The sequence below is a fragment of the Panthera leo genome, chromosome A3, assembly GCF_018350215.1.
Source record: "Panthera leo isolate Ple1 chromosome A3, P.leo_Ple1_pat1.1, whole genome shotgun sequence".
Classification (NCBI taxonomy): domain Eukaryota; kingdom Metazoa; phylum Chordata; class Mammalia; order Carnivora; family Felidae; genus Panthera; species Panthera leo.
The window spans coordinates 14,834,754-14,861,639 of record NC_056681.1 but is presented as its reverse complement, the minus strand read 5'-3'; the positions used below and the strand labels follow the sequence as shown (position 1 = coordinate 14,861,639).

General features: G+C 50.7%; 1 protein-coding gene across 2 annotated transcripts; it reads left to right on the top strand.

Annotated features, from left to right (window-relative positions):
• Nucleotides 1–10,554: 10,554 nt before the first annotated feature.
• On the top strand, nt 10,555–22,558 carry CD40 (CD40 molecule). 2 transcript variants are annotated; one of them, XM_042930799.1, is made up of 10 exons: nt 10,555–10,660; nt 14,653–14,731; nt 15,065–15,190; nt 15,445–15,591; nt 15,945–16,038; nt 18,623–18,684; nt 20,325–20,411; nt 20,536–20,564; nt 21,182–21,350; nt 21,575–22,558. In XM_042930799.1, exons 1-9 carry the CDS (start codon nt 10,610–10,612, stop codon nt 21,344–21,346), a joined length of 840 nt encoding a protein of 279 aa, XP_042786733.1. In that variant the 5' UTR covers nt 10,555–10,609; the 3' UTR covers nt 21,347–21,350; nt 21,575–22,558. The 2 variants fall into 2 exon arrangements, with proteins under 2 accessions (XP_042786733.1, XP_042786731.1); XM_042930797.1 differs by having other exon boundaries at nt 21,182–22,558.
• The last annotated feature ends 4,328 nt before the right edge of the window (nt 22,559–26,886 follow it).

Below are 26,886 nucleotides of genomic sequence, written 5' to 3'. Positions count from 1 at the left end.
TTATGTAATGCATTAATGAAGATGCTCAGTGCTACATCACAGATTTGTCTTTTTACTATTTTGATGACTGTATTTCAATATACATAATTGGTTTTCTTTGTACCTCTATTTATTATATTTTATGCATTTAGAAATGTTTTTCTAAAAAGGGTCCAAAGGCTTCTCCGTATGGTCAGAGGACTTCACAACACACACACACACACACACACACACACACACACACACGAGAATCCTGCTCTAAAGAAAGTAGTTAATACCTGGGATGAGAAGCTCTCCTTAGGGCATTCTAAGAGGTGAGCACTTTCTTTGAGTCAGCACTCTCTGAGGACTCTCTCTCTCTCTCTCTCTCTCTCTCTCTCTATATATATATATATATATATATATATATATATATATATATCCTTATTTAATCCTCCCAGCATTTTAAGAGGTAGGCATTATTACTATCCCTGGGATGTAGGGAAGAAAATTGAAGCTTGGGTAATTGGGTAAATTACCTACGGTCACAGAGCAGTGCACCAGTGGTTGAGTTCATGCTTTTAATGCCTCCAACATCCTGCTTTCCATATAAATCTAGTCCTCCCACTATCCTGCAAAGCAATTCTCCCATTCTTCCATTTTGCAGATGGGGAAACTGAGTCTCAAAGAGAATAAGTTATTTTTCCTCGCAGTTAAGCAACACAGGATTCAAACCCACATCTGTCAGGCTCCAAAGCGCACGTGCTCCACTGTGCTCTGCAGAGCGAATTCAAGGTGCCGTGCAAATGTAGCCTGGGAGAGCTGACAGTTTATCAGATATATGACTCAGGTAGACCTTTCTCTGCCATCCATCAGGATTAGACGGTTTGGAAAGAAATGACTGCCTTTACTGCTCATGCTGTGGGGTTACAGAGCAACGCGGGGCGCGTCTTCATGGATGTGAAATACACACTGGCATTTGGGAAACTCCATTAGCCACTATTGTCTAGACAGAGAGTTAAAAGTGGGAAGCCGGAGATGTAAGAATACACAAGTAGGGAGTTCTGTGTCGGCCTCACACTGAAACAGAAAGAACCATGATTTTGAAACCATTAAAGATGAAGTTGGTGAGGATCAGAGTGGTCTTGTGACCTGTAAATCTAATGAAATGAAAATGAGGTAATGGTATGTTTTATAACTATTGAGGGTCTGAGAAGCTGGAAATTATCTCGGCGTGAATACCATAAGGGAACAGGGAACAATGGAAGCCATCTAGAAAAGGATCTTTATTCAGCTTTATTTATAGCAGGTATTCATCTGGTCTTTCAATACGGGGACCACAAAGGGGCTTGTCTCACCTTGCTGGGTGTATGAAAGCACAAGGCTTGTCACAGTCCCTTCTGCTTCCTCTCATAGAGCCCAGCCTGTACCAAGGAGGGAAAGGCAGAGGGTGCCTTGAGGGGGTTGCTGAATGGCTGGTGCTGCGGGAGAAGCAGAAGAGCAGAGAGAAGAGGAGGGGAGAAGAAAAGAACTTAGAGGACTCTTCCTGTCATTGCCCAACCCCCATTCTCTAGACCTGAGCTGTCTAACTAGCGATGTGTGACGATTTACATTTATTAAGAGTAAATGGAGTTAAATGCCCACGGCCTTAGCTGCGTTAAGTATATTCCAAGTTAATAGGCGCATAGAGCTTAGCTAGCCGCTCTCACATTCGATACAGATCTGGAGTGTTGGCATCAGCACAGAAGGTTCTGTTGGACAGTGTTGATAAATACCCAATTCCTCCCATGAGTCTAGGAGTATTCAAAGTCCAGGATGAGTGGAACCCGATGGCTGTAACATCCCTGGCCAACGGGAAGGTAGAGGATTAGAGTCTTCTGAAATGGCACACGCGTCCCACATTCCGTATAACCTTAGCTGAGCTACCTGTACTCTCTAGGATGCAGTTTTGTCCTATTTCTAATATTAATGATTAATAACATTTTTTACTGGATATTACAAGAAAATTACATAATTAATTAATCCTCATAACAACCGTGTGAGCTATTAGGTCCATTTTACAAAGGAGAAACCAGAGATTAAAGATGTACTCGGAGGGAGGGGTGGGTGGGTGATGGGTATTGAGGAGGGCACCTGTTGGGATGAGCACTGGGTGTTGTATGGAAACCAGTTTGACAATAAATTTCATAATAAAAAAATAAAGATGTACTCAAGGGGGCGCCTGGGTGGCTCAGTTGGTTAAGCATCTGAGTCTTGATTTCGGTTCGGGTCACGATCTCCCGGGTTCACGAGATTGAACCCTGCGTCAGGCTCTGTGCTGACAGTGTGGAGCCTGCTCGGGATTGTCTCTCCCCCCTCTCTCTCTGCCCCTCCGCTCGTGGTCTCTCTCTCTCTCTCAAAAATAAATAAATAAAAAAGAAAAAGGAAAGAGTGTACTCAAGGCCACAGTCAGGAGCAGAAGAAGGCTTTGCACCCAGGCCTCTGACTTCAGAGGCCGCATTTCTGTTCATCAGTCTACACAGTCTCCTCCTGCTAGTTTCTCATCTGCAAACCAAGAGGTCTTACGTAGTTGGAAGTCTCGCAGAAACAGAAACTGAGATAAGGATTTGAGTGCAAGTAATTTGGAAGGTGACCCCACGAAGCATCAGTGGGGGTGTGGGGAAGTGAAACAGGGAGGGAAGGAAGCCATTACGGGCTGGGTTCATGTGCTGATTGTGCCGTGGACAACTGGGGGTTAATCTTCACGGGGCGGTAGTGTAGAACACACACCACTGAGTTATCCCACTCGAGGGACGAGGGACGAGGGAACTGGGATACTCACTCGCTGACTCTTTGTCTGTCATTGGTAGAAGGCCGCTCCCAGGGGCATTCCCCCAGGCACTTCTGTCCTGCCCCCTTCAAGGGCTAAATATGCTCAGGCAGCCTTAAAAGGCCCTTCAGGAGAAGGTCACAGGTGCTTGAAGGAGGGACAGGAAGAGTGACTATGGAGGACATAAAAGTGGGGTAGCAGCAAGGTGCTACCTAGGGGATTGTATAAGTGGTCTTTCCGCTCTAACAAACTAGCGGCTAGTGGTGCTTGATATTAGGTATTTTACATCATAAAATCTGAAACTATAAAGATTAGCAGTCTTCCAGAGCATGGCTATGGGGAGAACTTCGAGGTACAATCAGACATCTGAGCTGATTTTCAAGATGGGTGACACAGTATGGGGTGCCTGGGTAGCTCAGTCGGTTAAGCATCAGACTTCGGCTCAGGTCATGATCTCACGGTTTGTGAGTTCAAGGCCCACACTGGGCTCTGTGCTGACAGCTCAGAGCCTGGAGACTGCTTCGGATTCTGTGTCTCCCTCTCTCTCTGCCCCTCCCCTGCTCACGCTCTGTCTCTCTCAAAAATAAATGAGCATTAAAAAAATTAAAAATATGGGTGACATAGTAAAGGGTTAACATTGAAATCATACAAACAGCTCTTCATTAGGGCTGGGACTTATCTAATTCAATGCTATAACCTCAAAAGTGACATATAGCAAATGCTCAATGAATATTTGTTGAATGAACACGTGAATGAATGAAATTGTTAAGAAAAAGACATTCAGTAAAACAATGGGCAAAGGATATATTCAGTTAGTTCATGAAAGAGGAAACCCAAATGGTTAATAAGCATTTGATAGGATGCTCAATTTCAATTATAACTGAGAAAATGTAAATCAAAGCAATGAGACCTCTCTCTTCACCCATTAACTGTCAAATATTAAAATGAATGACAACATCTAGTGATAGAGAGCATACAAAGCAAAGGTCCCTTCACACTTGTACATTTCCCAAGTGTTTTGTAAATACTGTTCCCATTTACAATATACATATCTGCAAATTCCACTTCTGGAAATCTATAGAAATAGAAGCACAAATGCCTAAGCGTATGGGTACAAGTACATGTGGTTACAGCATGCTTTGCAGCGGTAAAAACCTGGATGCAGCCTGAATGTACATCAAAAGAAGAATGATTGAATCAGTTGTGACAAGCCCCCATCACAGAATATTACCCAGTTATTAAAAAAAGGAATGTGTCAGATCTGTGTCTGCTAACCTGGAATGATTTCCATGATAGAGTTAAGTGAGAAAAGGGCCAAAAAATGGCAAACATTCCTTTTCTTATGGAAGGAACAAATATATTTATAAATGTGTAGAAGGATACCTATCAAGCTGTTATGGAAGGGGGGGTGTAAAGATAAAGAAAAAAAAAACAGGTATTTACAGAAGTGGAAATAATGCATAGGATACCATGCTATTGAAAAACATAAAACAGGAAATCTATCTAGGATATCCTCAGAAAAGAAAAATCTGAAGGTACGTATGGACAAGGACAGCAAGGTGACATGTACAAATGAAAAACTGATTTAATTTTGGAATGGGACCATGGCTAATTTCTTGGTCTATTTTAAAGTATCTCTTTCGTGTTTTTTTGTTTTGTTTTGTTTTGTTTTGAAATTTTTTTTAAACGTTTATTTATTTTTGAGACAGAGAGAGACAGAGCACGAACAGGGGAGGGTCAGAGAGAGAGGGAGACACAGAATCTGAAACAGGGTCCAGGCTCTGAGCAGTCAGCACAGAGCCTGACACGGGGCTCGAACCCACGTACCGCGAGATCGTGACCTGAGCCGAAGTCGGACGCTTAACCGACTGAGCCACCCAGGCGGCCCTGAACATCCTTCTCATTTTAGGGGAATGTCGAAGGGCAGGACTCACCAGGGGCCAGGAGGACTCAGATAGTTCTTCCCACCCCCTGGCAGCCAGAACATGGGGTGTAAGCCAAGTGTGGCCACTCTAATGTCCCTTCCCAAGACACTGAACTTCGAGGGATTGATGCTCAAGGTCAGGGTCACTTACTGATCGTGTTAGTTATCTATTTCTATTGCCGTGTAAGAAATTATCCTAAAACTTAGCGACCTGAAATAATGAAACATTTATGAGCTCACAAATCTGCAGTCAAGGTGTCAGCTGGGCCTTCGCTTATCTGAGACTTGACTGGGCCTGGAGGGTCCACTCGTCTTATGTGGCCGATGGCCAGAATTGCCGGATCCTCACCATGTGGGCCTCTCTATGGACTGCCTGAACATTTTCCTGACGGGACAGCTGGCTTCCCAGGTGGGCCTGACAAGGGAAGAAAGAAGAGAGGAGAGGAGGAGGGGGAGGGGAAGGGAAAGGGAAAGGGGAAAGGGGGAAGGTGAGAGAGAGAGAGAGAGAGAGAGAGAGAGAGAGAGAGAGAGAGAGAATATTCTATAGAGCACAGAAGCCTGAAATCTCAGTTTTATGACCTAATCTTAGAAGTGACGTGCCATCATTTCCCCTTGTTTCTATTGGTTACACAGACCAACCTCGGTACCGTGAGGGTGGGCACCCCAGAGGGTGTAAAGACCAGGAGGTGGGGTCATTGGGGGCCATCTTGGAGGTTGGCTAACAGAGCTGGTTTGTAAGACCTGTAAGACCTGTAGCAGAGTCTTGACTATGTCCTGCCTCCTGCGGTTCCTGCTGGAGTTTGGTCCTTCAGCCTTCCTGTCAGTTCTATGAGCCACCTGACACCCTCCAACAATGTTCTCTTCTATTTAAGTTCACCAGCTCCGACTTGTCTTGCTTGCAATGACAACTGTGACTAGAACAGGTGCCATGAGAGAGGACAGTGGTGGGGAAGTGGGTTGCAGCAGAGGAACTTAACTTTAGATAAGGTTATCAGGGAAGAACTCTCTGAGGAGGTGTCATTTGCCCGGAGATCTGAATGGTGATGAAGGGTCAGCAGATGAAGAGTGGGAGGAGGGGCCTTTGCGGCAGAGGGAACAGCACAGACAAAGGCTCTGAGGTGAACCAAGAAGACTGGATGGCTGGGGTGTAGCCAGCAAGTGGGTGTGTAGAAGGTACTATCATCAGAAGTCAGATTACTCAAGATCTTGAGGCCACTGTAAGGGATTTGGATCCTCTCCCCCAACCAAAGCCATCTCACATTCCAGACATCAGAGCTTGACAAGGCTGAGGACAAGACCCCGAGGTCTAGGAAATCAGGATCAGCCAAGTCAGTAAGTGGCTTTGGTCAGATCATGCTAAAAAAATGTCTATAACTTGTCAGTTCACCCATCTTTTTTTTTGCTGGCTCTCAGGTTTTCTTAACTTGTGGTTGGGTTCTTTTCTGAGTTTCGTAGTCCTTTTGATAAATCCCACCCCAACTATGCTGAGCTGAAAGGAGAGATTTGTGTTTACAGTTGGGCCTGGGAATCCTAGCTGGAGAGCCTGGTTCTCTGGTGGAGGGAGATGAGCAGGTCCCCAGACAGTGTGAGAATGATCAGGTGGACGCGATGGGGCCCTACAGTCTCATTACTTTATAGTCCCACGTTCACTCAACAAATACTTGCTCAGCATCTAGCATGTGCCTGGGCTCTGTGTGGGCCTCAGGCTACAAAGGCTGTCCTCTCCAAGCATCACGTTAGGCATGAAGGATGGCCCAATCCAAAGGTTACTGAGTGGGAACTCCCCATTACTCAGGAATTGGTACCATGTCCCACGGCCAAAGCAAACGGGCCCTGTGTAACCCGCATTCTGAATGGAGCCTGCAAGGTTTACTAAAGGGGGCACAAATGGCTCAGATCCCCTAGCTATAAGCTCACTTTCCTCTTCCTTGCCCAAACAGTAATACTGGGGAGGGAGGAGTTCTTTGGTTTTGATGAGGAATATAGTGTTTATTGTGAAAGCAATTCCCTTTTCTCCCCCTTTTCATTGGGAGTCCCTTCTGGAGATTGAGGGGTGGCTGCAAGAAGGGGATGCTGGGATGCTGTTCCCCAGTGGGGGTCAACTTGGTAGTGGACTTGCTGATGTCCCCCTGGGTCATCAGGTCACCCCCTGGGTGATCTTCCCCCCTGAGCAGGGGAAGAGAGAGGTGAAGAGAGGGGTCACCGTGGAGCCGCTGGCCAGGACGTCTTGAGTTTCTCTGGGTCATGTGGACCCAGTAGTAGTTAGCTAAGCTCCTAGTGTTCCACCGGAGCAGGCTGACTGCAGAACAAGAGGGTCCCACCAGAGGCAGAAGCAGAGGTGGCGGGGCAAGGTGGGGAAGCTGAAACCTGAGCCGGACGCCCCCTGTCAGAGGACTGTGCAATGGGGAAGCCCACAGAGATATACTCACGTGCCCCATGAGAAACCATTTGTAAACATTTGCTAGTCCAGGTTAGCCCGGGAAACAGGGTCAACCCACAGGGAGGGAGCTACTGTGGAGGGCTCTTCCCATTCCCCCTTTCCCAATTTCAACAAGGGGGAGGGTGCTGGGGCGTGTTTCCAAGCCGGCTAGGCTCCCTCCCCCCCCCCCCTTTATTCGAACTGGCAGGATCCTGGCTCCAGTCAACCCTTGGATGAGTAAGGGAGAAGACAGAATGAGATTTAAATTGAGTTTGAGAATAAAGCTTTCAAGGATGGAGGTTTAACAACAGAAAGTGATCCAAAAGTAATGCAATCTGCCCAAGATGTCATTAAGGGATGGAAAAGGGAAATTCACCACAGCATAGCTGAAGGTAGAGATTAGGGGGGAAAGCTTCATTATTATGCCCTATCAAGTCGAGTCGCCTCAGTATACCGGTTCCATGAGTAAACAGAATAACTGAAATACAGTGTGGTAGGGCTGGAGGCTTGCTTAGGTAAGGAGCCGCAGGGTTCTGAGAGGGCAAGGGGAGGTAGGTGGGTGCACATTCCAGGGTGGCTGATGCAGAGGGCTTTCCGGGCTTGCAGAGGGCTGATGCAGAGGGCTCTGCTTCAGCACCTGAGCTGAGACTTGAAAGATGAGAAGGGGTTGATCCAATGAAAGGAGAATGGAGAAGGTCTTTCCGGCAGAGGTGGTGGCACAGTCTGGAGCAGAAAGTTGAGGGCAGAAGGAGCCCATGGCCTTGAGGTCCTGTGAGCTTAAGGAGTGAGGGGAGCTTAAGGAGTGAGGGCTCCAGGGAGTTGCTTCAAACCTAAGAGCAACACAATGGGATTTTCATATTAGAATCATCTGCTCCCCAGATTCTGGCTATGTTGTGGACTTGACCTCCAGGCCTGCTTCTTACCCATCCATGTGGCCCTGTGACTGCCCCCCTCCCCACCTCCTGCAAAGGGCATATCTTGTCATTCCAAAATCCTGGGTCCCCACTCCTGGAATGTCCTTTGCCCTATCTTTGAACCCTTCCTAAATAGTTCCCCTCTTTGACAGGACTCTGAAATATTGCCATCCTCCCCATAAATCATCTCGCTTTCCTCTTCCAGTATATTTTTCTCAGCCCAGGAGGATTCTATGCCTTCTCTTAGCCTCTCCCCACAGCACATGTCTCCTTGGGATATGCATATACTAAAATATCTTCCCTTTATCTTATCTGGTCTTCACCCCATGGGGCAACCCGAAGGCTACTATTTATTCTTCCACACATTAATTTAAGCAGCTTTAATTACGACTATGATATGTTTTATATAATATAATTAACATTTTAATTCTGTGTACTTGCTTCCCAAGGCAGTTTTGTGAAGGGCCCAATTTTGGAATCAAGCAAATAAAGAATTAGTAATGGCTGAAGTTATTATAGCAACGCCCTCCCCCCTCCCAAAGGAATTAAAGCTGTGTTTGCTTTTTGAAGTGGGTTAAAAAGGGAAAAGATAGTTTAATATTCTCTTCATCCCAGGCACGTTTGGTGGCTTTCGTGAAGTCCCCTGGACTCTGATTTCAAGCGTTCCTGGCTTATCGGTTTCTGACCACGAGCTTGTGATGTGTTGCGGCTACCAATCAGCTTTGCATCTCCTGCCCCCCACATCCTTCCTGATGGAGGATGTACTGCAAATGAGAAGTTACTGAACCCACTTACTCATTTATTCACTCAGCAAATATGTATTGGTGTCCTATTACGTGCCCCGGACTGGGATGAAGTCAGCCTTGCCTTCAAGGAGCTCACGGTCCAATGGGGCCAGACAGATGGAGTTCTAGTCCAGCAGGCTAATGCTGTGGGAACATGGAGAAGGGGCTAAGGAAGGGGCGCAGGAAGTTAAGAGGAGGTTTAACCAAAGAGAAGGTGAAATTTAAACTGGTTCCAGGAAGGAGAGGGGAAAGAAGGAAACAGCAAGACACAGTAAGAAGACAAGATCGTTTGAACGTGGGGAGAAGGAGAGTATGGTGGAAGCCAGTGTGCATGGGAGGACATGGCAGGGAGTGAGCATGGGGAGACAGGTGGGGGTAGAGTGGAGAAGAGCTTGCTGGGTCAGGAGGAGGGGTTTGGACCATCTTGAGGATGGGGAGCCCAAAGAGGTTATTCAGCAGGGAAGTGTCCAGAGCAGATCAGACCTGGGGTTTGCAAAGAGAATTGCTACAGTATGAACAACGAGAGAAGGAGGGAGTGGGGGACGGTTAGTTAGTTGAGAGTTGCCTGGCCCATAGTAGGGGCTCAAAAGGTACCTAGTGAATGAGGGAGGCTGTTGGGACAGCCCAGGTGAGAGATGATAAGCCTGTGAATCAGCGGTGGAGGTGACGGAAAGGAGGGTGACCTTGGCAGCAGAAGCCAGGAGGGTGGAGTTAACAGCCTCTTCCTCTCCCATCCTGTCTGATTCCATGCAGCCTGGCCTTTTGGCCTGGCCGGGAAATGCAGAACGTGGGGAGTCGTCACCCCGACAACCAGCTGTCTAGTTCACGCTCCTCAGGTTGCACTGGCGACAACCAAAGCTCAAGGGAAGTCAACCCATCAGAAGGAGAGTCTCAGTCAGAATTCAGGGATTCTATGCTGCTGAGTAGACCTTGTTAACACTGGTTGGAGAAGGGCCAGAACCCGGGCAATGTGGGCACAAGGGTGTGTGTGTTTCTGCAGAAGGAAAGAGTCCCGAGTCTCCTGAGATTCTCACGGGGTCCTGCGCTCCCACACAAAGGCTGATGTGCTACTCTAAATGCCTGTCTCCAGGTGACAGATGGGAACGGCGGCGTTGGAATAGAATCTGGTGGAGACGCATGAATGGATGGATGGATGGATGGGGAGGCTGGGACGCTGCATCCACAGGAGGGAATTTCCTTTGAAAGAGAGGGAAACTTTAAGCTGGGAAACTGTTTTCCTTGAAACGCCACCGGAGCCCTCCTCTTCCCCACACCCCAGCTCTGGCCTTCCCGGTTTCTGGGATGCGGGGAACTTCCTCAGGCCTCTGCATCCGCGGTGGGGACACTTTCGGTTCTGCCGGAATTCCCGGAGGCTGCGGGGGGGGGGGGGGTGGAGAACCGTTGGGGGAGTGTCCCTGGGGCTTCTTCCCAGCACGCGGGGGATCTCTCTTTTCTGCCTTCGCGCTCCGGGAACACTGCTAGCTCCTTGCCTTCTTCAGCTTGGCCTCTGAGTCCCAGGGGCGAGGAGGAAGTGCACTTCCAGGGACCACGCGCCCTCCCCCTCGCCGAAAGCATGACCCTACTCTCCCGGGAGATTCGACTCCTAGGAACGTTCAGGGGAAATCCCGGCGCGCCGCCTTGTCAGGAGCTCCGCCTCCCCCAACGATGCTGGCCGCGATTGGTCCCCGAAGACCCCGCCCATTTCCTGGGCGGGCGCGCGTGGGGTGGGGCACGGGCCGAGGGAGTTACTACGCGCGCAGTGCCCGCACCCGTACTCCGCCGCTAGGTACTCAGCTCGCCATGGTTCTTCTGCCTCTGCGCTGTCTCCTCTGGGGCTGCGTGTTGACCGCCGTAAGTTGAGTTTCTGCTCCGACCCGACAGGGGATTTGGGGATTTGAGAGTGGAGAATGGGAAGAGAAGCAATATTTCGGGGAAGGGAACTTCCTAGCTGATTTTGGGGGATAGAAGACGGGGTAGAAGGTGCGTAAGGTACCCCGGGTCGCGGCTGCTTCTGTGTCATCCCAGGTTGGGGTCCCAGGTAGCCCCAAGAGGGCGCGTGGTGGGGGGGCACTGCAGGAAACGTGCACCTGCGGCGTGGACGGGGTTGGGATTTTGGGAGACTCAAGCCTTTATTTGGTCGGGAGGCTGGAGTCCGGGTTTGCCTCAGAGGCTGGCCACGCGGAGACTGCTGAGGGGTTTCAGAGATGAGAAGGAAGGCCGGGCAAGGGCAGGGGCGGGTCTGGCAGGTTTCCTGTCCCTTTAACATTGTGGACAGATGGCAGGCAGGCTCTGTGAGCGGTTATCATGTCCTGGCCCCCTGGGGCCGCCTTCTTGCGGGGTATCTTGTGGGAACAAGGGTGGGTGCAGAGGCCCACGCACTTCTTTGAGAAGGCAAGGGGTTTTTAACACTCCCACCCCACCTCGACCCCCAAATCCTGGGTGATCCAACCTAGGAGGAATACCCAAGGCTGTGTCTCTGCCTCTTGAATTTAAGATGACATAGAGGACCCCTGGGGGAGATGAATAATTCATGGGACCCAAGGAGGGGTGAGGAGACCAGCAGGGGTTTCTCCAGGCACCAGAAAGTCTCAGTTATGCCCAACCAAGCACATCTCCGGGATTTTCAGAGGCCCACACTTGACTCACTTTTTGTTCAAATGTATTTTTGTAGTTCCTCATTCTGGAGGCTGGGAATCCCCCCAAGTACCTGCCGCTCTCATTCCAACTTCTCCGGCCTCCCCCTGCTTTCAAGGGCTGTAGTTTCTGGCATGAAGTCTGGTCAGGAAAGACCCATGGAGGCGTAGGGGAGGGGAGTCAGCAGCAAGGGAAGAGACCAGTTGGGGAAGCTGCTTTTGTCCCAGAACTTTCATTTTCACTCTAAGCAATGGTTCTTAGGGAGAAGGGAGGTGGGGGGGGGGGGGGCGGGGCGGTGTTGGAGCTAGTGAGAGGAGGAAGAGGGCTCTTGTAGGAGGATTGGAGGGAGAGCCAGGGGATTCAGGAAGAAGGGTGGTCTGGGCTTCTCAAGAGCACACTACCAGGTCTGGCGCCAGGTAGAGACTGGGTTGTGACAATAGCAGGGACTGTTTTTGAGAGCTTCCTTTGTGTCAGGCTCCGAGCAAAATGCTTTACATGCATTCTTGGTCTGATTTTTTTTGACTCCCCCATTGTACAGATGAGCAAACGGAGGCTCAGAGAGAGGAAAGAACTTGCCAGAGTTCTCACAGCTAGGTGGAACCTGGATATAAATCTACATCTGCCTGATTCCCACGCCCGCCTCCCCAAGCCTAGGTCCTGAGCTGCTTTGTCAGAAGGATTAGAGCTATGGAGTGGGAGCTGGAGATTGACAAACTTTCAGAGAAGAAGCCGTATTTCTCATAGGTTTGAAAATGGCATAAAGGACTTTCGTTGCCCTGGGAGTCTAGTGGGAAAGTCCACAGGGTTGTAGGAAGAACATTCACAGGATGTAGTGGTGGAGGCAACAGACCTTCATACTTCCTTCTCCATTTGGAGTAAGATTCACTTCTGTAGGTAATTTTCTCACTGAATGAGAGCCACCAATTAGGCAGAATCCTGGACAGCCAGCCAGTTAGCCAGGGCGGTAGTCATCCAAACAGATATTCACATATATATATGATAATTAAAAGTGCCTTTTAATGAGCACCTCCTATGTTCTAGCTGCCGTGCCAGGCCATATACATATATTCATTCTGATTTTCACAACCGAATCTGTGGGGCAGGCATTACTCCCATTTTAGAGATGCGGAAACTGAGGCTAAGAGACAACATAACTAGTAAGTGTTATGACGTCAAGATTGCAGCCTTACACTGTTGGATTCTCAATCCTGTGCTCTTTTCACTGGCTGTTTCCCAAGTGTGGCATGATTTTAGGGAGCACAAGGGTACGGGACTAAACAACATAGATTTGCTTTACAGTTCTGTTAAAATCCTCCTTTTTTTCAAGGAGAAGGTCTTTGGAGCTAGACTATAGTTAAAACCTCTCCAGCATTTGCTAATCCTCCTTTTTTTATTATTTCTTTATTTCTTTATTTTTAAAATTATTTATTTATTTTATTTGAGAGAGAGAGAGAGCGAGAGCACGAGCAGGGGAGAGGGGCGGAGGGAGAGGGAAAGACAATCTTGAGCAGGTTACTGCTCAGTACTGGTTCTACTCTCAGTGCTGACCCCATGTGGGGCTCAATCCCACAACCCTGATCTGAGCCGAAATCAAGAGTCAGTCACTCAACTGACTGGGCCACCCATGTGCCCCCTTTTTGAAACAAAAGCCAAGGTCAGCAAGCAAAGCAACCGGCTGGGTTTTAATAACATTGTTTTGCGTCTGTTGAATTTATTTTTAGGGTTGCCTTTTATTTATGAGAAGTGATACTGGTTCTTCTCTGATGGCAACGCTACAAGGTTTACATTTAAAATAAATGTATTCAGGGGCACCTGGGTGGCTCAGTTGGTTAACTGTCCAACTTCCACTCAGGTCACCATCTCATGGTTCGTGATTTGGAGCCCTGCATTGGGCTCGCTGCTGTCGGCGTAGAGCCTGCTTCGGATCCTCTGTCTCCTCCTCTTCTCTGCCCCTCCCCTGCTCGTGTTCTCTCTCTCTCTCTCTCTCTCTCTCTCTCAAAAATAAATAAGCATTAAAAAGAAATAAAATAAGGGGTGCCTGGGTGACTCAGTCAGTTGGGCGTCTGACTCTTGAGTTCAGCTCAGGTCACGATCTCATGGTTTGTGAGTACGAGCCCTGCATCGGGCTCTGTGCTGATGGTGCGGAGCCTGCTTGGGATTCTCTCTCCCCTATCCCCTCCTTCTATCCCTCCCCTGCTTATACGAACGTGCGCATTCTCTCTCTCAAAATAAATAAATAGGGGCGCCTGGGTGGCTCAGTCGGTTAAGCGTCCGACTTCGGCTCAGGTCACGATCTCGAGGTCTGTGAGTTCGAGCCCCGCGTCAGGCTCTGGGCTGATGGCTCAGAGCCTGGAGCCTGTTTCCGATTCTGTCTCCCTCTCTCTCTGCCCCTCCCCCGTTCATGCTCTGTCTCTCTGTCTCAAAAATAAATAAACGTTAAAAAAAATTTTTTTCAAAATAAATAAATAAAATAAACTTAAAAATAAATAAAAATCACAATGGTTAACAAATAAAACAAATGTACTTAAATTAATGGTACCTGGATGGAGTAAAAAAATAGTGCAGTTGACCGAGAGGGGGAGTATTGACAGCTGAGTTCTTATCCAGATTCTATCACTGTGTGACCCTGGGCAGGTGACCCAACCTCTCTGGTCCTTAGTCTTACCATTTGTAAAGCAAAAAAGTTGGATTTTTTTTTCCTTCCAGCTTCACAGTCCTGGCATTTCACGAGAGAGGGGTTGGATAATCGATGATGAGGGTTTGGAGAGGGGAAAGGGGTGGGGAGCAGAAGAATTGAAGGAAGCGGCCAAGTGCTAAATATAGCCCCAGCCAGGCCTAGGACCAGCTGCCTAGCCAGCCTCAGGACGCCAGGGGAGGTACCGGAGCCCTCGTGTGCTCCTGGGTGTTTGGGAAGCGGAAAGACTCAGGCGTCAAGCCAAAAGGAAGATCTGTTTAGTGCCGAGAATATTGCGATGTCCCAGTGCAATCGCTTTGTAAAATGCCAGACCGATCCTCTGGGTGCTTTTATAATCACGTCAGTTGGCAGTTTAGTTAAAAACAAACACACCAAGTAATATGCAGGCTCCAGTTTTCTGCTTTGGACTTCCACTTCAGTTCTAACCTCTGTGCTGGCTGACTTCCACCTTCCTGCCATAGAGGCTGCAGTAGAGATTTCAAGATCCCCTCAAATCGTCCAATTCTGTTTTTAGGTCCACCCAGAACCACGCACGACGTGCAGAGAAAACCAGTACCTGATAAACAGTTGGTGCTGTGATAAGTGCCAGCCAGGTGAGCGGCCGACCCTCCAGCCCCACAGCGGGACCCTTCCTGGCTTCCTGGTGGGTGCAGGCCCCGTGTGTCAACTGTAAACTCGAGTCTCAAATGACCCCTGGGATTTTCCCCATCCCCGCCCTGCAGCCAGAATGTCCTGGGTCCCCTCTCTGCCTACCCGGGAGTGGGGCTCCTATCTCTCCCATGTTCCCCACCAGACTATGAAGTCTAGAAGGGTCCGAGACTGTCATCTTTGAATCCCCTGCCCTAAAACGCAGCCTGATCAGTTTTTGATAAATGTCTTGACTCATTGAGCCGTCTGAAGCTGCTTCATTTCCTGATGTTTTCCAGGAAAGAAACTGGTGAATGACTGCACAGAGTTCACCTCCACGGAATGCGTTCCTTGCAAAAAAGGCGAATTCCTAGACACTTGGAACATAGAGAGACACTGTCACCAGCACAAGTACTGCGACCCCAGTGCGTGGGCTGCTGGGGAAGGGGTGCGCGGGGAGTCAGGCTGATAGTCTAACTTATTCCTGACAATGTAGCCGTTGCTTTTTAATAGCCAGGGTCTGTTCTGATTGGTTGGAGTCTGGGTTGTACCGGTTGTTAAATAATTTGATTCCTATCCCTACTTGGAAGAGGGTCTGATAAAAGCAGGAAGTGTGAGGGGCAGATCCCCCAAGCATGGCTCGTAAGGGGTCCCCATCCTTCCTGCCATCTCTGCTCAGACCAAGGGCTCCAGGTCCAGAGGGAAGGCACCTCAGAAACTGACACCACTTGCACATGTGACGAAGGTCTACACTGTACCAGCGACGCCTGTGAAAGCTGCATCCAGCACACCCTGTGCCCCCCTGGCCTTGGGGTCAAGCAGGTTGGTAAGTGGCCTGTCTGGGAATTGGCTCTGCGGGCAAGAGAGAGGAGCTGACACTCACGGTGAGGGATTGGGCAGTGGGCGCTCGGTCTTGGAGGTGGAGGGGCCACCCTGCATTGGTATCTCTGCTTGGTGAGCAGGAAATGGCACCTTTCTTGTCCTGCCTCCAGCCCTGGGTATCTGCCTTGGTTGGGCAGTGGGAGGAGGCTTCTTAGGGGCTGCAGCAGTCGGGGAAGCTCTGTGCTGGGGGACAGCACTTGACGTAGATAGTTCTTCTGGCCCTTCCTGTCCACCTGTTTCCTTGAGAGTCGGGTGGGTGGTCCCCTGTGATGATGAAAGCCATCTCCTCCCTTCCAGCTACAGGGGTTTCTGATACCACCTGCCATCCGTGCCCAGCCGGCTTCTTCTCCAATGTGTCATCTGCTTCGGAAAAGTGTCACCCTTGGACGAGGTACAAGGATTCACCCCTTGTTTCCTGCCCTAAGAGGGGTGTGGGACTACTTCTATTCTATCCGGCCACCTGTCCTTCGGCCCCTGCTCCCCATGTCCACGCACTTGTGCATATAGAGAACTTCTAGAGTGTCCACATGGTTGACCAAAAGGCCACTTTTCAGCATTTTTTTTTTTTTTTTTCCTGCTCTGTCTTGGTGGTAACAGATACTGCTGACCTCTTGATCTTCATGAAACTCCCTTCTTGGGGGCACCAGGACACCTTTCTTGCTTTCCTTCTACTTCTCCTCTGCTCCTCCTAACTGATTTCCTTGACCTTTGTTCTAGGCTCTACTCCCCAATCACTTTGCCCGCCTCCCCCGGGCATCTCATCCGTATCCGTGGTTCCCAATCAACATCTATTGTCTGGATCTGTCTCCTGGGTCCAAGACAGTAACATGCCACCACCAAGGGTCCAACCCCACGCAGTTGACCCACAGGCACCAGATGGACTCACTTGCCCGCCCCTCTCACCCTCTGGGAAGACACTCACTTGTGTTTGGGCTCTTGTCCCGTGGTCCCTCCCTCACCTCCAAGCCCACATCAGGAACCAGGTCCTGTCTATCTAGCCTTCCAAATGTTTTGGGATTCCCTTTCTCTCCAGTGGTCATCCCTGTGGTCTGGATGGTGCCTTCACCTCCTCACCAGCCTCCCTGCCTCCGGTCTCTCCTCTTCAGCTGTGTCTCTATCCTCTTGCCAAAGCGAGCTTTCTAGTTTATTTCAAATCATGGTGCTCCCTATTTAAAAGGCTTCGTGACTCCCTATGCCTTTAGGATGAAACGCAGACTCCTTCACCTGCTCCCCTAACTTGCGGCACCATTTCCTGACTTTTCCCCACATGCTACTTGCAATGCCCTCAATGTGCTGTTTGTCCTCTTGCATCAAACTCTCCTGCCTGGAATACCCTTAAACACCTGCCCAGTTACTTTTTACATTTAATTAAAAAAAAAAAAAAAAAACAAAACGGGTAAGAGAGGCTCATGAAACACAAGGCACGAGAGAGCCTATGGTGATGAGTTTCTGTTCCTTGGCCACTCAGTTCTCCTCCCTGGAAGCAGCTCTTCCCCCTGTGTGTCCTGCCAGAGAGTCTATGTACAAATAAATAAATGCACACGCATGCAAACACGTATTTTCCACACAAATACTAGCATCTCGTATATACTTTGTTATTTGTTTACTGTCTGCCTTGCTCCACTGCAGATTCCTTCAATGTAGGGACTTGGCCTTTTTTTTTTTTCTTCCGGTGATGCATTCCTTATGCCTAGAACAGTGTCCATGCATATAGTAAGTGCTCAAGTAATCTTTACCGATAAATGTTGAATGATAACTGGGGGTACCTTGGTTAATAAAATCAGAGCCCTGAGTTCCAGCCTCACTGCAGCTTAGAAAGTGTGAGACCCTCTGAGCCTCAGTGCCGTCACTTGGAGAATGGGAATGACCTTCATCTCACAAGGCATGAGGAAAAGACATGTGGGGGTCCCTTGTAGACACCTAAGCATTCTTATGTATGTGCTTTCTTTGAAGCTTCTCACCCTTTTCCCACTTTAGATGTTTTTTTTTCTTCGTGGTGTCCTTTTCTATCCGTTCCTCCCCACCCCTCCAGCGACCACATCTTCATCATCCCATATTGAGACCCCTGCGCAGGCCTCCCAGCTGTCCACTCTTCCATAATTTCTCCTCCTGCAAGCTCTCGGGCCAAGCGAGTCCTCTCACTGTTGGGGCGTCTGGTTGGGTGCTGATGTGACTTCCCAGCTGAATCCAGTTGAAACCTTCATGGCTGATTACCGGTGATCTGGTTGTAAAGACCCAATTTTCCATAGTTTCCTAATACCGTTTGGCACGCCCCCCTCCCCCACCTAATCCCTCAAATCACATTGTCCTGCTTCAGCTAGAGTGTTCTGCTGCTCTAAGTTTACATCCTTCAGGGCCGCTCAGATCGCCCTTCCCTAGGGAAGTCTTTCTGGACGAGCCTTTAACCCAGAGATTCTCAACTGAGCGATTTTTCTCCCCAGGGGACATCTGGCAATATCTGGAGACGTTTTGGTTGTCACAACTGAGGAGGGGCTGCTACTGGCAACTAGTGGGTGGAGGCCGGGGGTGTTGCTGAGTGTCCTACGGTGCACAGGACAGTCCCACAACAGAGAGTTATGTGGCCCCACACGTCAGTAGTGCTGAGGCTGAGAAGCCCTGCCTTAAACTGAATTCATCACCCCTCTATTCCAGCCACTGTGGGCTTTGTCTCCCCTTCTCTGAACGATTCCCAGTTCACTTTGACCTATGTGACAAACTTTGGCCTATTATTCCTCCTTGAAGATGCGCAATAATGTTTTCTCTGCACTCATGCCTTCCCTAAGAACAGAGTCTGTGTCATTCCCATAATAACCAGCACAGGGGATTGCACACAATACATGCTCAGTGAACCTGAACTTGTTGGTTTTGATGGTCTCCCTCCGGGGTTGGAAATCTTACGGTTGGGGAAATGTAATGTCTCTTTCTCTCACTGTGTGTCTATGTGTGCACATGTGCGTGCACCTGTCTGTGCACAGGTGTGAGACCAAAGGCCTGGTGGAGCTTCAGGCGGGGACCAACAAGACGGATGCTGTCTGCGGTGAGTCTTAGAGAAGGCACTCTGGCAGCAGGCCGGGAAGGTGGCGAGCTGACAGGGGGCTCAGGGTCGCACAGAGACACCTGGTGCGGAAAGAGAGAGGTGAAGTGAGAGGAGGCAGTTTGGGATTGAGGTGTCCTAGCTTTGCCACTTACCTGCGGAGCCTGGGCAAGTCCCCTCCCCACTCTGAGCCTCAGTTTCTTCATCTGTGAAATGGGCTGATGACAGCACTTCCCTTCGTTGGTTGGGGGGAGTGCCTGGCATGGGTTCCTGCACTTTGGAGATACTCCACCCTGCATTTCAACACCAGCGTGGGCGTGCCACTGTTTCCTCTCAGAGCCTTGGTTTTGATTTTATAACGAGGAGGTTGGCCTACAGTAGCACAGGCCACAGGCCCAAATAGCTGCAGGGACTAGGCAGGTCATGTTAATGAGCAAAAGAGTCAGGGGTAAGAAAAATAAACTCTGTTTCTTCTTCAGACCCACTTTCCTCTTGGCAGGGCTGGGACTGGAGTGAGGTGAGCGAGGCAGGCAGGTGGGCAGGCAGAAAATGCAGTAATCAAGATAAATAACGTTAGATACATTTTTTTTTAAAAAAACAAAGCTAATGTAAAAAAAAAGTCTAGAAAGAATACAATATCAAAATTTACATAAAAACATGACCCAACCCTGCCTCACTTGCCTCAGACTAATCCCAGCCCTGGTTGTAATAAAACTTTATTTAATGTTTATTTATTTTTGAGACGGAGACAGAGCATGAGCGGGGGAGGGGCAGAGAGAGAGGGAGACACAGAATTCAAAGCAGGCTCCAGGCTCCGAGCTGTCAGCACAGAGCCCGACGCGGGGCTCGAACTCATGGACCGTGAGATCATGACCTGAGCTGAAGTCAGATGCTCAACCGACTGAGCCACCCAGGCACCCCCAACAAAACTTTATTTAAAAAACAGACATCTGTTGACGCCTGGCTGGCTCAGCTGGTAAAGCATGTGACTCTTGATCTCAGGGTCATGAGCTCAAGCCCCATATCGAGCATGGAGCCTGCTCAGTTAAAAAAATAAAATAAATTAAAAAAATAAAATAAAATAAAAATAAAATAAAAAGGAGGCAGCCAGCCTGTGGGCCACAGCTTGTTGATATGATTTTTCAAAACATGACATCAAAACATTACTCTTCTTGATTACTGAGGTGTTTTGGTGTTCCCTTAAATTTTGTTGCAAGGTGAATGTCTCACTTGCCTTCCCCTAGTTGCTGCCATGCATCTTGGTCTTTTTTTTTTTTTTTTTTCATTTTCCCATTTAGGATAGAGACTTCGGTACGGGAAACCCTTTACTTTCCCCTCCATCCTTCTATAACAAAGGCAGCAATGCAGACATCAATGTCGATGGACCTCAGCATTGGGCAGGGAGTAGGGAGGGAAGGGGCGTCTGGGGAGCCGGGAGAGACAGCTGTATCGCTACTCAGTGCTGGTCACCCTAAACACATCTGGCCACATTTTGTCAGGGCCACCTGTTTGAATCCTGTGATACAGCTGAGCTCAGACACTGGAGCATTTGAGAGTCCGGCAAGGGACAGAGCAGCTTGAGGCACGGGGGTAGGGGGGCCGCTGCGGGTGGGAGGCCGTCCCCGAAGTCTTGATTTCTCCAGGTTTCCAGGATCGGATAAGAGCCCTGGTGGTGATCCCCATCACGATGGTGGTCCTGCTTGCTGTCTTGTTGGTGTCTGCCTATATCAGTGAGTCCCCAGGTGGGGAGGTGATGAGGGAAGGGGGAGAGATTGGCTTTGCCAACTCCCCATCCCATTTGGTTTTTTCCTTCTCTCTCTCTCTCTCTCTCTCTCTCTCTCTCTCTCTCTCTAGGAAAGGTGACCAAGAAGCCAGAGAATAAGGTAGGTCAACCCTGGGCACCGGCTGAGGGTTTTGGCAAACTGGAAAGAAAGCCTGATTCATTGTTGCCTCTATGGCAGTAACACTGATTCAGGGTCTGCCCCTGTGGCCAGTGGGGAGGCGGCAGGACTGGCTCCTCTCCCCACCCCCACCCCCTCCCCCCCACGATGCCCTCGCCCCCAGTGCTGGCCGGAGGGCTCTTCCCGTTCACTCCCCTGTACCACCAAATTCCGGCACCACCGGAGCTCACCTCCCCACAGAACAGCCCTGGCACCGCTGGTAAAATCTGACATTTGTTGTTCCTTCCCGGCATTTGATACGTGGGGAACCACGTCTCTGTGGCCTTGGTCAGCGGTCATGAGGTGGGGCCCCCTCTCCAGCCCCCCTGCTCCTTGGATCCAAAGCCTCCCGCTCTGGAAGCCTCTTGACACGCTCTGTGTGGCCAGCAGGGGGCAGGAGGCACCCACTGACTCAGCACCGACCCTCCTTTTGGGAAAGGGGAAGGGGCTTCCGTGTGTGTGTGTGTGTGTGTGTGTGTGTGTGCGCGCGCGCGCGCGTGTTGGGGGGGGGTCCCCTTCTGCAGGATTGCCGGGGGTAACCTCCCGCCTTGGCTCCCCAGGTCCTCCAGCCTAAGGCTGTGTCGCAGGACCCTGTGGAGGACTTGGAGGTCCTTCCTGTCTCCCTCCACCCCATTGCTCCGGTGCAGGAGACCTTACACGGGTGTCAGCCGGTCACCCAGGAGGACGGCAAAGAGAGCCGCATCTCGGTGCAGGAGAGAGTATGAGGCGGTGTGTGCCCAGGAGTGTGGCGGCATGGGAAACGGGCACGTGGCCGGACAGCCTGGTGCTGCAGAGGGAGGGTGCGGGGTGCCCCCGGCCTGCACCCCTGTGGTGCAGAAACAGAACCTTCCACCCCGCCCTGGAGCCCACTGATCCCCCGACTTGCTTGTAAAGGCGGAGGCAAAACTTTTGGGGGGCCGTGTAGGAATATCCACCAAAATCCTCCCGTCCAGAGTTCAGTGGCCAGAGATGTATCATGGTGGTTTCGACGAGCCCAGGAAGACGTATACGTGAATATCCGTCGCGGTGTTGTTTGTGACCGTGGACAACTGGAAGCCACTTAATCGTCCAGCAGCAGGGGACTGGCTAAATAAAAGTGTAATATATTTTATACAACAAGATCTCAAGAACACTGTTGTGGAACAACAACAACCAAAAAAGCAGGTGGCAGAATGATGGGTATGAAAACATTTCTTTAAAAACACACACACCCCAACAGCATGATATGTCGTCCGGGGTTATGTGTATGCACAGAACATACCCGTGTGTGTGTAGCTATAGCCAGTGTTCAGGAGGCTACACAGAAAACGCACGGTTCCAGGAGTTGTAATGTCTGGGTTGGGGAAGAAGGGTTGGCGAAGGGTTAGAGGAAGAATTGGCTGCCCACCCCCCCCCCCCAAACGGAGAGTGAGTTCATACAATGCTTATGTAATTAAAAAGTCATCAAACATGTATAAAGGAAAACGGGGGTGGAAATGCTCGATGACATGAGCTGTTTAACTTACTGTCAGGCTCACAGAATTAGGGCACTTTCTGAGGATAATAACAATGTCCCCAGGCTGCTGTCCTTCCAGGGCGGTTTCCATGTGTGCTCGCATTTGGCGTTGTGTTTTGCAAAGCACTCTCTTCATTTTACTTATGTTCGTCAAAAAACGGCCTTGAGGGCAGCCAGGGTTCTACATCCCTCCCTCTTGGACAGAGGTGAAAATGGAAGCCCAGAGAGGTGAAGCCACTTGCCTGTGGCCACACAGCAATTCTTAGAGACGCCACTCAGAGCTCCCCACTCCCCGTCCTGTGCTGCTGCTTCCAGATCTTCCTGCTCCCTGGAACCTACATCTGTGGCTCCTTCCTGGGGAGCTCCTGGGCCTCCCACTTCCTTCTGACCTCCCGACTGCTACAGGAGCTGCAGCTTCTTGGTCAGATGGTGCCCCCTTTCCCCCCCCCCCCCCCCCCCCCCACCCCCAGCAGTATCTGAGGATAAAAATAAACCATCCTGTTCTCTTTTCCTGCTGTGCCAACTGAGGGGGAGCCTAGCCAGGAGGAGCAGCAGATGGGGTGGGAGCAGAGGGGAAGGGAGGGGAGGGGAGGAAGGTTGTAGGACGAGGAGAGGGAAGAGCCATGCAAAGCCCCTGCGCAGAGATTCACAGTGAAGATGAGACCGGGCTGGTTTCACCCAGGGATCTCAACCTTTTCCCCAGTACATAGCTGCTTTTGGATTTCCCGTGTGTCCTGCTGGCTGGAGGGTGGGGGTGGAGAGGGCTTATCCTGGATGGAGACTGAGGGCAGCTGCAAGCCGAGAGAGGGGCACCTGGCTTGGCAGGCTTCCCAGAAGGGCTTTGAGAACAATTTGGATGCACCAGGTGGAGACGGTTGGTTTAGAAAGCAGAACAGAGTGGTGGCGTCATGGGGGGGGGGAGGGGAGCTTTGGGACCTCACCCTTATTCTCTACCTAGAGTCCGAAGACTAGTGTCACTCACTTCTGTGCGTGGCAGTATGGTGGCAAGAGGCAAGAGACCCTCCTCTGTCACCTGCTGTCTGTGTGACCTTGGGTACGTCATTTTCATCTCGGACCAGCTCAGTTTCCTTATCTGGCAAATGGGGATAATACCCATAGCAGATGGTATTGAGTCTTCTTTGTTTTCTCCTGGGTCAGAGGTTTTCAATCTTGAACATGTGCCAGAACCACCTGATCAAAACCTGACTTGCTAAAAGATTGCTGGGCCCCCAGGGCCAGTGTTGGGGTAAGTCTGGATGGAGCTCGGGAATGTGCATTTCTAGCAAGATCCCTAGGTGACGCCAATGCTGCTGGTCCAGGGACCACACTTTGAGAAGTACCGCCCCTCCCTCGGCATTCCTACATTGCTATGTCCAGATGAGCCATGAGTTTCCTATTACAAGCACTGGAGATCGATTGACTTGGGGCTCCCCCCGGTATTGGGTGCAGGTGTGCGGTGGTCAGATCTACCCAGGGGAGTTGATGACCCAGAACACTCTCCACTGAATAGGAATGAAAGGTGGAGAGTAGATGCCCCAGCCTACTACTCGCCCTTGGGAGGGACAAATCTGAAGGCCTCGAGCCCCTGTGCCCCTCTGCCATTGGCTTCCTCCCCCCCCCTCCCCGTCTCACTTCCCCACTCCCCCACTGGTGCTTCTTGAGTTCGACCCCGAATAAACTACCTGCATTCCTTCCTTGCCACAGAGTCTGTTTCTGGAAGAGGTTCCCCCTAAGAACCAGCAGAACGCATACATGGGAAGGCACAATTTTGTGTATCTTTGTATAAAGGGAAGGGGTTCTTGGCAACTGTAGCGAGTTCTGGCTTCTCAATGGAGCTCAGCCAGAAACTTTCTGTGTGACCTTGGGAAAGTTACGCTCTGGTTCTGGAAATTTTCCCTCCCGATGTGTGATGAAGGGCTGGTGCCCTAGGAGTTCTAAGGGCCCCGCCAAATCTAAAAATACGTGAAGAAGGTCAACCCGCTGTAGGAGCCGCTCTGGCCTGCGCTTGGAGGAGGGTGGGTGTGAGGCATGTATCAGCCAGAAGGTGGCGCCAACGTAACGTGCGAAGACCCCGGCGGCCGCTTTTCGCGGACTTTCAAGCTGCATCCCACCCTCCCTTTGGAGAAGAGGCCTTTCCTCTCTGGGGCCCCAAAGGCCTGAGCCTCCTGCAACCTGTATTCTGAAACTTCATCCGTTCCCCAGTGGAGGCCTCCCTCTCCACTGCTTCCCCCATTTGACAAGCATCGACTGCATTCTCACTGTGGCCTCATCCCTAGCTAGGGTTGTGCAGTGACCCTAAGAGCGTGCAAGGATCGAGTGCTCACTACGTACTAAGGCACAATGCTAAGAACTTTTGATGCATTGTCTTAGTGTGTAGGGCGACCCTATGTAACGCACAGTCTCATAACCCATTTTACAGATGAGGCTCAGAGGCTAAATGATATGCTAAGGTCTGGAGGGTTAGAGCTGGGATTTGGACCTAATGAGGCTGACCCAAAGCCTGTGGTTTTTGCTCCTGCACAGGAGCTACAGAGTGAGGCAGGCCAGGTCGGGATCAGGACGGCAGAGACTATGGCCAAGTGGGGAGGCTCTATCTATCTTTGGGGGGGGGGGCAGCGTCGATCAGTCCTGTCCAATGCTGCAGGATTGGGAGTTCCTGAGAAGCCAGATTATCACCGAGAATCCAGATTTCTGTGTGGATTCTCCCAATGCTGAAATCCTACCAATTCCAAGAACTAGAAAAGTCAGTGAGAACCCAAGAAAGCATGTCACAGAGGATTAGAATTTAAGAGAGACTGGGAATGACATTGTGTCCAATCCCTTTGTTTCATATATGTGGAAACTGAGGCCCTGGGAAGGTCCAGAACCAAGTTAGGCCAAGTGTCATATACAGCTTGTCTCTTCCTCTGCATCCCAGCTGGGAGGCTGGAGAGGCTCCTGGGGGCTCAGGCTCCACCGGGTAAATAAAGGATGGAAGCTCTGGGACCGAGGCAATTGCCTTGGGACTGGGGCTGAGCCGGGTGTATGTGTCCTTTTAATTCTGTGATACACCCCCCTCCTGTCCCCTGCCAGCACCCCCCTCCCCGCTCCCACTCCAGCCCCCCCCTCCCTAGCAGGCACGCACATACCCTCCCCTTCAGCCTTCAGGTCCTGTGGTGGATTCCTTGGGCAGCAGAAGTTATTAAAGACTCTGCCCCGAAGGATTTCTCTCCCCCAGAGTGATTCTGACACAGAAAATTACAAACCCACCTGCAGGGGTGGGGAGATACAGTTTTAATTTGTAAAAAAACAAAGAAAGAAAGAAAGACCCCCCCCCCCACGTGCTGTGGTCCTGGAGTCTGGGGGCTGGGGTTGGGGGCAACTTGGGGAGGCTCCTCGAGCCTACAACCTACAGCACCTGCCTACAGCAGGTGTAGCACCGTTAAGGGAGAAGGGCTCTGGGAGGGGCTCAGCAGGGTCACTGGGCAGATTCTGCCCAGACAGATGGGGCCAGTAGGAGGGGAACTGCTCGTCCATTCCTACCCCCCTATCCCTGGGGCTCTCTGCCTCTCTCCCTGCAGACTGGCACATCCCACTGGGCTTAGGCGCCCAGTTAGTTCCCAGACTCTGCCTCCCTCCAGGGCTCTGCCCACCCCACCTGCAGTCCCTGCCTGTCCCTCTACCCCCCTCCCCGTGGTCTGCCTGCTCCCTACCCACCCACCTCCTTCCTTCCCCTGGCAATTCCATCTCCCCCTGTTCTCTTTCGAACAAGTGTTATTTTGGCTAATTATGAAAATCATACCTGTGCAATGCGCCGCCCCCATCTAAGCAATAAACATGAAAATAAGACCACCTGTAAGCCTTCCCACCACCCCCATCAACCACAAGTTACAGGTCCTTCCAGACTTGTTTTCTGTGCCAAAACTATTTTTTTAACCTGGGCTATTATCACATACACGATGTTGTATGCAGCCATTTTTGCCTAGAGGTATACAGTGGGCGTCTCTCCATGCCGATAAATAATAGATCGGCAACATGCTTTTTAAGTGCTGCATAGGATTCCGTGTAGGGCTGAGCCCGATTCACCTAAGGATGCCATATAGAGGGACTTTTACGCGGCTTCTCTCTTTCCTTTTCCTCTGGAGTCCCTACCTGCTTCCCCCCTTTGCCTCTCCTCATTCTGCCCCCACCTCCTCTCCCATCTTCACCTCCAGGGTCCCACCCTCCTTTCTCCTCTCCTGCCCCCATTCCCTCCAAGCCCTCACCCGGTGGAGGGGTGGAGGGGTGGAGGGGATCGTCGGTGTTTAATGCCTGCTCCCCCGTGGCAGACAGGCGCTGGCTCATTAGTGCGCCTGTCCCCCCAAGTGAGGCAGGCAGGAGCCACAGTGGCAGCGGAGAGGCCTAATTGAATGTAACTAATTATTCACTCCCTTAAATGGGCCTGGGAGGGACAGAATTACTCACTCTGAACTGGGGAGACAGGGAACTGGCCGGCCGGCAAACAAATCCCGAGGCCTGTGGAGCCAGCTCTCTGTGGAATACTAATTAGGCAGGAGCGACAGGATACAATCAGGAACAGAGCGCCTCTCCTGTCCCCCCCCCCCCCCCCCCCCCCCCCCCCCGGGGAAGCTGAGGGCAAACCTTGTGCGAATATAACCACAGGCCTGGTCACCCTGGACCCCAGGGAAGGGTTAATGTGAGGAGGCGGGCTGGGGATGAAATGTTGGGGCTGGAGGCAGGCAGGGGGGCTAATTCGTAATAAGGAGGGAGGCAGGCAGGGAGCTAATTCGT